A 12,675-nucleotide genomic window follows, 5' to 3' on the forward strand; every position below is an offset into this window, starting at 1 on the left:
GTGAATGACTCATAGGTAAGCCATTAGTTTACTCGTGTTTTTCTCTCTATCTCTCTTTCTCACTTATATTACTTCATGCATGTACAAACATGTTCTGTGGACCTGCTTTTTCGTAATAAATACTCTAAAGATCGATTTCAAACCCTCTTCATTTCACAACCTGCAATACTCTTACTTACGACGTTTTTATTGCATCGTGAATGACTCATAAGCTCGCAGGTAGCTCAACTTAAGGCGGCGATCCTCGGCGATCCCAAAAGCCAGTTTATAGACTATCAAATTTTACTGCCGAGCCGGTCAGTGACCATCAAGTTGAGCGAGTGAATTACACCCTGTACTTTTCAAGTAGACAGAGACGCCCACATATTCCAGACGTGATGTTTTCTTCTTTGTCAGGAAAATATGCACTCGTTGATCACCACGTCTTGAATCGACATGACCTATCTGAATTGGTGAAGCGATGCCTTCAGAATGATTCAGTCTTTAGAAAGAGACTCAGTGATCCAACTGAGATATTTTGATGAACTGTTCCCTTCATCGATCTTCAGTCAGGTCGAGTATTGTATTCCATGGTCAAAAATCAACATGAGTTACGCCGTCATGAGACCAACATCGAACTCAAGCCACAAGGGCTGAAGAGCAAAATCAACAGAGACCTAAAGTCACCTACGTTTAGTGACACGACCTCCGGCGTTTCATAAGGATGATGAGCGTGGATCCACGCAACTGAAATCGACCAAGCGGAAGGCAGAGATAGAGCTTTAAGGATTCTATGTATCACTGGCATATTACTTGGCCTCCATTGAGAGTCCATGGTTCGCGTAATCGACACCAGACAAGTTCAACAGTGACTTGGGAAACACTTACTCAGTTCTTGACATTTCTCCTCCGTGGTCTTGATCAACATCAACGCCTCCTCATCCTTGGTCACTTTACCTAATTGCATATATATCAGCATCAGCGCTATCAAGCACAACTGTTTCACCAAACCACTTGAAGCTCAATCTCACCATTCCATCAATATCTGTTGGGAAGCCCAATCATCGACATATATCCAAGGTAAGCAAGGCCAGACGTGTACATAGTAAACCTCAGATCAGTTTTCCCAACGAATCACTAAAGCTGTTGACAGCTTACACCGAAGAAACCGAATCCAAGACGTTTACGCATGCGCAAAGCTTTTGTTCAACTAAACCCGTGGCAAGTTGATCGACATTTGCCTTTGGAGCAGTACATAACATCATCTTGAAATTATTACTGACGCTGGAGATCGATCTCATTGACATTCTGAATGACTGGCACGAAAGAAAGTGAGCAGATAGTGCAGGCCGAGAATTTCCACGGCGACATAAAAGAACGGTCAACAATTGCTGATCAAGCAAGCGTGAACTCAAGCTCCTCGTGCCTCGGGCGGCCGCGTCCCCCAGACTCCGATCGGATAGTGACGGTTTCAAACCGTCCGAGTAATTGTTATCTGACGTCATTGTCATTTTTCGGATACTTGTCTCTTCAGCAGCTATTGCTAGGCTTCAAAAAAGTAAATAGATGTGTCATGGCATTTGCGGACAATGCGAAGCACTCGCCTCAATTGCTGAAGTGTACAACGAACAGACTACCATGAATCGCGATTTCGAATGCTACGCAAGCAACGTATGAGGGGGTTCCGAATGAGAGGTAAATAGATTTGCAAAGTGCTTTTTACAAGTAGCTAGTTTTGAGATGATGAATGAGCTCGTACAACAATGAATGTATCACACTGACTAACTTTGGTGCGAATAAAAAGAGTGCACGTCTAACGCTGAATTTCGTGCGCGGCTGGTAAAATAGCAAAAAGATATATGGACATCACATGGTCACACATAGAACTGAGAAAAACAAAAGCGAAGAGCTACCTAAGAGACTAATGAAAGACATTCTATGCTCTGAACGAGCGAAAGGAAATTACAAAAAAACTGTGAACTAGCACTTCTGGGTTACAAATGATCTGACTAGGAACTTTAACAAATTGAATTGCCGGCCAGGCGACTTTTGACATTGTGAGGGTTGGGGAAAAATCGAATGAAATTTACATGAAATGCCACTGTAGGATCCAATGTGATATCAATAAATGTTTTACAGGAAATGTAAGAGAAAGTCACTGACATTCATTCCGTGTAAACGACCTTTGTCCATGGGACCTATCAGGCCAAAGGCAGTAGGAGAAAAGTCCAAGTCGAAGATAGCGCATCCAACACAGCGATCTACTATCTGTACGATCACGGTTGCTCCTTTGTATGTGGCCCTGACTTTGCGCCCGCAGATTCTATTCGGGAGAGAGTGGTTCAACGTCAATAAATTTTGTTCACACAATGGCAGGGCATTTGTAATGTGGTACTCACGGATTCATATTCGGGTTCGCAGTCGCTCCGGGGAAGTTATCGAAAAGATGCATGGATGCCGCTGCAATCATCGATTCATCGGTGCTGGTGATACCACATGCTCCCAGTCCAGTGCCGTAGTCTAACATGAAGAAGAAGAGGTTAGAGTGCTTGTTTGGGATGTCATAGATAAGGATTATTAGCTAACAAGTGGCGTCACCAGAACGTAAAATGCCAGTGGCAGCCAGGCTGACTGTGCGATGTGCGGCTGCAGCAATGGCCGTAACAACTTTCTTCTTGTGAGAAGCTTTGTGTTTCTTACAGCGGTTGTGCTTGGATCGACGACTGCACCCATGGCGTCGATGACGAGCTTGATGTCGATTGTTGCGCTCCAAGTACTCCGCCTCGCCTTCTTCCGACTCGTCTTCTACTGAGGTTGGGAGAGTGTCCTTCTCCTCCTTCGGCTCAATTGAAGATTGGTTGGACACCAAAGTGTCCACAGCTGTCGAGACCGGCTGCTGACCGATTGGCGTTGGACTATCCGAAATTTCCGAAACTTGGGGTAGTGATATGGTTGCCCGCGTTTCGACCAACATGAAGGTGAATAATGCGAGACTGACGAGACAAACGATGACAACGTTTCGAAACATGGTGAAAATAGAGGATAATCTTGATAAGTGTGTAGGGGAGAAAGATTATCAAGATACAATGTGGATAGAAAGAGAGTGGTAAAAAGTCTTCGAGACGCAAATCTGTGATGATGAAACGATAAATAGAAAGGCAAGTCAGTTGGTACAGCTGGTAAAATGTTTGAAGGTGGTAATGTTTGTGATATTGGGGCAACAGGAAGTCGACGCGGGAGGGAGAAAGGGACTTACGAAATGCCTGAAGAAGGTATATAAGCGCTGGAGAGCGGTCAGATGACGATGATGATGATGCGAACAGAAAGGTCAACGCTCGGCGAGAAATGAAATGTGGGGTGCCTAAGGGACAGAGGCAAGAGCCAAGACTTCTGGGGTGCGGCAGACGATAAGCGTGTTCAAGTCGACGCGCTTAGGATGATGCGATGCGAATAATAAAGCGAATTGGTGAATAAATGCCGCTGGGATGTCCGAGTTGGATGAGCAAGAGTTGGGGTCAAAGTTGAATAGATGATGATAGCTGGGGTGAAGATAAAATTTTCAAAGTAAAATGTTTGATAATTGCACACAACGTTTGAGGGAGAGAACGACGGGATGATAATATAGGTTTTCAAAGTTACAAATCTTGGAAGAGGAGGCTTGAAAAAAGCGACACTAGAGGATGTTTAACGAATATTTGTTGCCGGACCGCTTTCCAAAGCCGATGGCAATTGATAGAAGAAAGGAGAGTGGAATGTTGGATGAACACAGTGTAGCCAAAAGACTGGATAATTGTCTAAGCTATATGTACCCGCTATTTGATGAATGTCAATGGCTCAGCTCAACAACTGAAATGCAACTGGCTTTGTCTCGTTCCACTTTGTCAGACTATTCATTACTAAAGCCTGAACCACTGCCTGCAAAATGAGTCTGAAATATGGCACTGTCCTTCAAAAGATCCGGGCTGATCCAGAGCTCAAACTCGATAAAGAAATACAATCGACTTCCTATCTCGCCAAGATGAGATCGTGATGTTTTGGACTGTGGGTTAAGCTTTCGTCTAGGCAGGACTCATATCTGGCCATAAAAAATCCTCCCGTGATGCGCTTGCGATAATCACATGATCCAAGAACGACTGTGTCGATATGGATTTCCAATGTGCTAGAATTCCTCAAAGGTTTGCGATACGATAGAGCCTGAGGGACATGTTTGGCGAGGGACTTTGGTAAGTTTGGGTACATGATAGCGTGTAGCATTGACACTTAAACAAACGGGGTGCGAAGCATAGTTGCAAAATGAATGAATGCGCGGCGCATCACGGCAAGTGCTCGCATACATAGCGACATCCGCTTGGTTTGATGATATTCAAATATTTCAGGATTTCTTGGATCTGGCTCAACGTATCCTTCACAAAAATCCGCAACGTGGGGATTTTGGGATAAAAGCCTGAGAGCCTGCCACTTGCCCTATCGACATCCACCTCTAAATTCATTGAAATAATGCTTGGTTGAAGAAGAACGAAATTTCAAGCTGTCTACAAAAAGGCTATCGTACAAGAAAACCAAATGACACAACTCCTCAGGCTCCATAGCCATCTCACAATATGTATTTACATTTGATAACAGAGAAAAAGAAGGTGAAAGTGAAAGGAGATAAGTCTGAGTGAATCATATAACTGATGTATAGCCGGGTGGTCCTTCTCAACTAGTCTGTTTCAACGATATTGAGTTTTGCGATAATCGACGGGTCTAGCCTAAGGCGAGATTCTACCACACATACATACATAAACGATTGAAGATTTCCACAGGTACGACAGTACCAATGGGGTGGGTGAAGGCAGCGTCTTGATCGCATCTACCAGTTGTAATGTAAAATCGATGGGCATAAGGCAAAAAGCTTCTGTGTCCGTTTTTCTGACAAAATTTCCGTTCGAACCCCGCCGTGGCTTCGCTTGTTGTTTAAAGCATACCTTTAGAGACGAAGTTTTCTAGCCTCACAAACTCCTCTACCAAGCCACCGTACTGTTGGAATCTATCAGCCGTGAAATTGTTCCCAAACATATTGAGCACCCAGATTTGGAGACAAGTATGGTCAGGTCATGCGGTATATCTCATACTGGGTGCCTGGAAAGATTTCTCAAAACAAGAACATACAGATCTTCGTCGGGTTCGGAAACTTTTATCAATCCGGCCTCAGCATCATCCGGGTCAGTACGGATTGGTACGATGAGGATAGAAGTACTGTTAGGAGTTGTTGGGGACCCTGGACGAGTGATACCGAGGCCTGGCGCAATCTTGACAGTCGAAAAGCTCATCCGACGCGGCGAGAGAGGGGAGGTGGCACAAAGAGATGGTTCAGGGGCCTCAAAGCTAGCAATAGAGGGAGTGATGATTGAAACAGATGGGCGACGTCCATCGAACGTCTCTCCTCGAAGTCGCTCAGCGCGATGTCGTAGCCTTTCGGAGAGGAATGTGCCATACGAGTCTGTCGAGCCTAACTGGCGCGCATGAGTCCATGCCGCTTTGTACGCGGCTCCCAGGCCGGAGGGACTGATGGCACCTTCAGTTCCACTGAAAGACGGCGAGTAGCTTGAAGGTGATAGTGATGTAGGTTGATAAACAGGTGCACCAAGTATAGACGAAAGCATATCAACCATGACTCGGCTGTCTGCTGCCTTCCCCATGACAATCAGACGACGCGGAAGAATTGTATGGTCATATGGATTGAACCCAAGCGAGCTATACACCATAGAGGGCTTGCGGTTTGGATTCTTCAATTGTCTAGCGGCTTGATATATCCGCGCGAGCTGCACACGCATATTCATGACTAGGGAGGCAATTAGGCACTTTGCTTAGCCACCTCACTATAGCCACTGCACACTGTTGAAAGGTGGAAGTTTCGGTCTCACATTGGGATTCAAGCAAGGAACGCGGGTTCGCCCTCCGGTCCCTAAACTCTTCTGTCCTCTGGCCACTCTCAAATCGCGAAATTCCTTGCCAGGCTCCAAGCTCACCCTGAGGCCAGAAAAAGCTGTAGAGTTTGTCGTCCAATCTATGTGCAAGCGCAAACCAAAAAGATTAGATAAGACTCATGGTGCGCGAGGGGTTGTACTCAGCAGAAACTACGAGACCATTGGTACAAACCCTATGCGTCCGCCTTCGGCAATCAAGGTCACTAGAGTATCAAAAATTTGCCAGGAGGCATTGCAGTATGCATCCCGAACGAAGCAGCGAGCCAAGCCAGCGTCTTTGTACCTGTTTACGTTTATTACGTATCAGTGATGATGTACATTCTTGTCAAATCAAGATCTTAACTTACTCCAAAACCGCCAACCCGGATATCTCGTTGGGTGTGCCCGAGTTGGTTGACGCGGGATGAGGTAAGATTTGTCGCGCAGGATCAGGTATGTACCCTGGAACAGGTAAAATCACTGAGTCCGTGTCAGAATCACCCAAGCATACTAAGGCATCTTGAGGACCGAGTCGATAGCTCAGGAAAGTCGCCAGGTGATGACCAACAAAAGAACAGACTTGACAATCTGCGCAAAACTCGTGTCTCTCTTAGCTACAATATTGACCATGATAGGTATGGCTGAGCTCACCAGGCGAAAATTCATAGCGGCGCACAAAATAACTCGATATTGGGCCGATCTACGGATGAAAGATGTCACACTCCAGGTAGGCTCAAAAGTAGATAAGGTTTCATACGGGTATTGATCCATCGAGTTGCGGGTCTCCTAGCTTTTTTTTCAGCTTGCTGGCTTCTTGATATGATTCGGGTAGGTTTGGATCAGTACCCATGACGATACTGAGCAGATGATGATCCCATCTACGTTCTGAGATGTTCCAAAGACTTCAAGAAATAGATACTTGCGATCAGGACAAATTACAAGTCAACTGCAAAGAAGATGGCAAAGTAACAGATTACATACTTTGTGCCAGCAGCATCGGCCTCATTCAAAGGTGCCATGCTAGGTAGTGATACAGAGGAAGATGAAGAGCCGCGGGAAAAGTGACGAAATCAGTAACAGGCGACAAATGCAAGTACAATATCGAGATCTCCGTTGCACCTTCCCAAAAATAATGTAGCCAAAAATGATGAGGCTAATGAGATTCGTTCGGTGGCTTCCAAGATGTTTCTACGAGTCTGTTGGAGTTTCATAATTTGAACACCTGGTGAATGATAATGAAGACGGAGTCAATTGACATGTTACACCCATTGTCAAGGTTTCTATCTAGGCCTCAGGAAGCTTACCAGTGAAGCGGCAAAAAGCACGACCCCCAGTTCTGCGCGCCATCTCGTGTGGACCGCCTACCATCCACTCAAGGGACTGCGCCTGTGTGACCGTTGACATGTCGTAAAAATTCGGGGCATTTGGCATGGTCCAAGTCTGCTCAGGTGGAAGCTGCTCATGAAGTCGTTTCTGGGGCGTGAGGCGAGAAAGGAGTGTGCTAGCTGCCTTTGACCACCAGACGGATGCATGGTGCTGTTCAAAACGATGTCATCAAAGAGCAGCTATCAGCTTTGATCGACCAGCGGACACCGGTAGATGAGATATTTAGGTCATACCTGAGCAGAACCACTGATACATTTGACCCGCTTGAGGTCAATTCTGGATGCAACCCGCTCCAGTATGATGTCAACAGCTTTCACATGCATGTGAGTCGGTGAAGTGGATACCTCTCCTTCGGTGTGGCATCCATGCTGAGTTCTGATATTTAGCAAGACCATCGAGTTATTGAGGAGTCAAAATTATCGGACCCAAATCACGGTATCATTAGTATATTGGCAGACACGGGGTAGGAACTCGGTACGTCTTGGTACACCAAAACTGCAACAGAGCTAGGTACTCGCCCGTATTCCGGAAGATCGACATCAAAATGAACCTCATCGGCCAGAATCACATCAAGGAGGTCATCGATGATTTGGACTCGCAGTTTTTCCGTCGAGAGGTCAAAAGACAAGAAATATGGTCTTTGGTAGTCTGATTGCGACTCGGATGATCCGCAGTGAGTGTGCTGATCTGAGCATGACCGACCAGAAGAATAAGGAGTGCCAGATTTATAGCTCGAGTGTTCTGACATCGTGGAGATGTGCTAAAAACAGAATGGTTATAGATAATTATCAGACAGTATTCAAGCAAAGCTAATCTCGGAGATCAGGCAGTCACCTCTGTTCAAGAGCACGCCATGATGTATCATTGACTCACGTTGAATGACAAACAGCCCAGGTACCAAAGTGATGCGAATGTTTATGTTTCGTGATTTTCTGGGAAGCTCTGCCTGGATGTTTTGTCAAGTGCAATGTGACCTCATGTCAGTCAACATGGTTTAGGTGGATACAGTAGTTTTACATCGTTGAATTGAAGCCCATCCGATCGTCGTCAGATTGCAGGCTTTTGCGCCATAGAGGTAGAAGTAGGAAACAGCTATATGACGATCGGACGCCGTGTAGTCATATCTAAATCGGCATGGCTCGAATAGGGCTTCGAGGCAGACGAGCACCTGTGTATGGCGGTAGTGTAGCTAAAATGGTATGAAAAGGATGAAACGCACCTTTACAAGATGTTGAGTGGTAGGATATAGTTATTTCGCCTGCAATATCTCGGTTTACCCCGTGCCTTTGGCGCGTCGCAGTGCGTAACTATGTTCACACAGGCATAAAACGATAGTGTGGATAAGTATCTAACGTGCGGGGTTTTTTCATGGGCCGGCCGATCGAAGCCAGCCAACCTACTTCGGGATTACCCTCAAAATGCTGATAAGTGGACTAAAGTGAACTAGAAGTGAGACAGATTGGGTGCAGTCTGGTGCAGTACAAGCGATCTGATTTCCCCGTGCAAGACGAGCGGAGAGTGAGACGGATGGAGCGGCACAAAAAGTGCGACTTGTCAGTGATCAGCTTTGGACAACAGGCATTGCCTGAAATGATCTAGAGGGGAGACAAGAAGGTGATCATGTGCTCACCTATCTTGTTGGACACCTCTCAATCCGCGAAGCATGCGTCCGGGGAGACAGTTGCCAGAGTAAAGGAAGCTTCGAAAGGATTGGTGGACTTGTACGTCTCAGTCAACCCGAAGTGACCTTGATTTGTTATCAAGAATCATAGAGACAAACTTTGGAATAGTACTCAGCGCTACGAACCGATCTTCGTCCTGCGACAGCTTGAAGACTTTCCGTCGACCAGAATAGACCTTGCGATCGATGACTCAATAATGGATGCAGGTTCTGTTCATGTGAGGCTGTGATTGACTCGCGGTTCACTCTGCGCTCGTGCTGGACTGGAGCTCCTCTCTTGCAATGCGAGGTGGCGCATAGCGGTAATTTCAATGGCTATAACGTGAGAGACAATATCAAAAACCTTTCAATTAATGAATAGATTGCCGCGCGTTGCAAGTTGGCAGGTCACGGTGGCTAGTGTATGTATTGCTGCATTTCGAATCACACCAGGTAAATTTTTCCTTTCGGCTCAGCTGTCTTGGAAAAACCCAAATCTTAAAATTGAGTCCCATTGATGGATCGTGATGCGAAACGAAGCTTTCCAATCTCCAGTCCGATATTGAGTATGATATCAGATACAGAATGAACTTGAAAGTTGATACAACATACATATTTCGGGAATATGACAAGGGACAAGTTATCACATAGTTTGATACTTATCGAAACACACCAGCTTATTTCAAGATGGGGATAGACCCCTTAAACAAAACTGACATGACTGGAGAACACATCTGCCAGGTTGTTTTTTTTCGACCTTGGGCTTTGACAACTATGTGGAGTGCTAACTTCCTGAAATGCAACACGGGGAAGACCTGGTAGAAGTGTTCCTTTGGCATTTTGATTTGGTCATTGTCAATACTATCGGTTTCACAAAGCTTGCCGAGACATCTAAGCCAAATTGCTAGACTCTCGCGGGAAAACTTGGACAAGCTTTTTGAATATGACAGACATGGATGGATGAGCGGATGGCCCGGCGCCGAAATCAAAAGCACTTGAAAAACAAGGAAGGAAGGAGGTCATATCGGGTTTGTTATTTTGTGAGCCGGGGCCCGGTTTACAAGCCCGGGCGATCGTGTAGTGGGTGTCGCGCAAAAAGCGCGCTTCGGGGCGCGCCAGACTGAGCTATCGAAACCAAGCTCGACAGTGGATGATCCAGTCCAATCTCCCGGAAGCACACAAATGCTATGCAGAATGGCAAAAATTCCTCAAAGCCCAAATCATCCTGGCCAAGACTAACCATTGGAAAACTTTTTTTTTTGCATTGCTTTAAGGGCTTTTGGAGCCGCCAGGCTATCAAGCACTATGTAATATGTTCAGCACCGGTAAAACCCCTCTGGCTGTGTCAGGGAAAGGTAGCTGTTGGCTGTTTCATCTAGTATACATGTGCATTTTTGTGTTTTAAGAAGGGGGGCGGTGAAGTAGGGGGAAGAAAGGAATCTTAGAATTCATTCAGGTGGTTGTGGTCTGTCATGCGGTCGTGGTTCGTCTGTGGCCTTGGCCCAGATCCATCTGTTTGCAAACCTCCACATGGAGTTGCAGTATTTGGCAATGGCTTTAAAGCTGCTGGGGTTGGACAGGATTCTTTTGTCCATCTTTGTGTTGTGCTTGTGGATGGCGTGTTTGAGTGTGTTTCGTTGTTGTTTGTAGTTCTGGCAGATAAAAAGAAAATGATCAACAGTTTCAAGCCCGCATTGACACCCACAGACTGGGTCAATTGGTTGCTTAAAGCGGTTAAGATAGGTGTTGAGAGGAGCGTGTCCTGAGCGCAGTTGAGTGATAGTGGCGATTTCATGTTTGAGGAGTGTAGAAAGTCCATCAATGTGTTTCTTGGGTTGAGGCTTGTGTCCGAGTCTCTTGATGTTGGGTTCGGTGAATGAGTTTGCTTGTTCTGTTTGCCATTCTTTTATGGCTGCTATGAATCCTGCTGTGTTTGGTATGTTACTAAATGTGCTCGGTAAGGATCTTTTTGCTAGTGTATTAGCAATCTTATCTGCTTCTTCATTTCCTGGTATGCCGTTGTGACCGGGACACCAACGTATTGTGACGTGCATTGATGGGAAAGCTTGGTGTAAGCACTGAAGTAACTTGAAGGTCACGTGGCGGTTGTCAACCTTTAGAGCCTACAAATACATCAAACCTAACTCTTCCAGTGAAGTAGCTCCTCTTCTTTGTCAAGATGGATCAGTAGCCACGGATATCGACGGACAAGCCAAACTGCTCTTTAAAGGTACCTCAATTGCCCATATAGAGGCTGATCTCTCTGACATACTGACAGGCTTATGGGATTGCCAACAAACAGTTCCACTCTCCTTCCCACTGCTTAAACCAACCGAACTGGAAAAGATCGTCACCAACACGCCAAACAGAAAAGCTAAAGGTGGAGATGAAGTGTCAAATGAACTGATAAAACTAGCATTACCAGCAATCAAACAAGAAATGTGTAGACTCTTCAATTCGTGCTTCGAACTCATCCATTTCTCAAATGTGTGGAGGACAGCAATCACAATTATCATTCGGAAAGCAGGCAAAGATTCGTACTCAGATCCCAACGCCTATAGACCTATTGCCCTCCTCAGCTGCTTAGGTAAAATCTTCAAAAAATTAGTCACAAACTGGCTAACCCAATGGGCTGAAAGTGATCAAATTATCTCGCCAAACTATATGGGCGGAAGAAAACAACATAGTACGGAAGACACCCTCACAATCCTCATCTCGTGGATCAAGAACCAATGGAGAATCAAAAATGTAGTCTCAGCGCTCTTCCTAGACGTCAAATCGGCCTATCCATCAGTGCATCGAGAACACTTCTTGCACATCCTGCATCAGAACAACTGTCCATCATACATGACTCAAATCATCAAGGGATTCCTAACCAAGAGATCCACCAAACTGCGTATACAAGACGGCTTATCTGAGGCTTTCACCATCGAAAATGGCCTACCACAGGGCTTGCCTCTCTCGGTCATTCTATACATCATCTATAACTCAGAGATACTTGGTAAAGAAACACCAAACCCCAAATCCACACAACTATCAATAGGATTCATTGATGATATTGTTCATGTAGTATCTTCACAGTCGCTTAAAGGAAACATTACCAAACTGAAAACTCAAGCTGACAGATCTCTTGATTGGGCTAACAAGCATGGAGCCATCTTTGATAAAAAGAAGGCCCAGCTCATCCATTTCTCAAACAGACGAAAACAGGAACCCCTCCCTTTCCAATTCGGCAACATATGGCTTAACCCAAAGAGTGAAGTCAAATGGCTAGGCCTCTGGCTAGACCCAAAACTATCATACAACAGTCACCTCCACCATGTAAAGAAAAAAGCTGATTTCACGCTACAACAACTACAAAGACTAAACAAATGTTGCTCAGGACTAGCAACCAAAGAAATCAAAAAGCTAATAATGGTGGCACTCATCCCAAGAATCCTTTATGGCAGTATAGTCTGGCTAACCCAAAAGACCCACAAAAAAGCTAACAAAATTTTGCAAACAATACAGAACAGTGCAAACAGAATAACAATTGGTGCTTTCAAAGGCACATCAACAGAAATGATCAATCACGACACCTATGTGTTACAGTTCTCATGGATAGCTTACCAAAGGCACCACAACTTTCTCCTGAAGCAACTCTCAGCATCAAAATCACAAAACTTCAGCATCAACTTCACATCCAACCAAAATCTTCATAAA

The 12,675-nt window shown here is 45.3% G+C and overlaps 3 protein-coding genes across 3 annotated transcripts; 1 reads left to right on the forward strand and 2 right to left on the reverse strand.

Annotated features, from left to right (window-relative positions):
• Positions 1-1,652: 1,652 nt before the first annotated feature.
• Positions 1,653-3,200, reverse strand: MELLADRAFT_55582 (uncharacterized protein; the record flags this gene model as incomplete). The annotated part of the gene is made up of 4 exons (XM_007408162.1): positions 1,653-2,080; positions 2,143-2,302; positions 2,379-2,499; positions 2,566-3,200. 4 exons carry the CDS (start codon positions 3,005-3,007, stop codon positions 2,066-2,068), a joined length of 738 nt encoding a protein of 245 aa, XP_007408224.1.
• Positions 3,201-4,681: 1,481 nt separating this feature from the next.
• On the reverse strand, positions 4,682-8,061 carry MELLADRAFT_61811 (uncharacterized protein; the record flags this gene model as incomplete). The annotated part of the gene is made up of 14 exons (XM_007408161.1): positions 4,682-4,725; positions 4,757-4,831; positions 4,947-5,008; positions 5,131-5,803; positions 5,886-6,007; positions 6,121-6,231; positions 6,296-6,515; positions 6,579-6,627; positions 6,685-6,829; positions 6,909-6,947; positions 7,047-7,149; positions 7,232-7,463; positions 7,547-7,688; positions 7,748-8,061. The coding sequence occupies 14 exons, from the start codon at positions 8,059-8,061 to the stop codon at positions 4,682-4,684; spliced, it is 2,331 nt and encodes a 776-aa protein (XP_007408223.1).
• Positions 8,062-8,447: 386 nt separating this feature from the next.
• On the forward strand, positions 8,448-9,224 carry MELLADRAFT_104933 (uncharacterized protein; the record flags this gene model as incomplete). The annotated part of the gene is made up of 3 exons (XM_007408044.1): positions 8,448-8,510; positions 8,913-9,034; positions 9,086-9,224. The coding sequence occupies 3 exons, from the start codon at positions 8,448-8,450 to the stop codon at positions 9,222-9,224; spliced, it is 324 nt and encodes a 107-aa protein (XP_007408106.1).
• Between the last annotated feature and the right edge of the window lie 3,451 nt (positions 9,225-12,675).

Source organism: Melampsora larici-populina (assembly GCF_000204055.1).
Source record: "Melampsora larici-populina 98AG31 unplaced genomic scaffold MELLAscaffold_11, whole genome shotgun sequence".
NCBI lineage: Eukaryota > Fungi > Basidiomycota > Pucciniomycetes > Pucciniales > Melampsoraceae > Melampsora > Melampsora laricis-populina.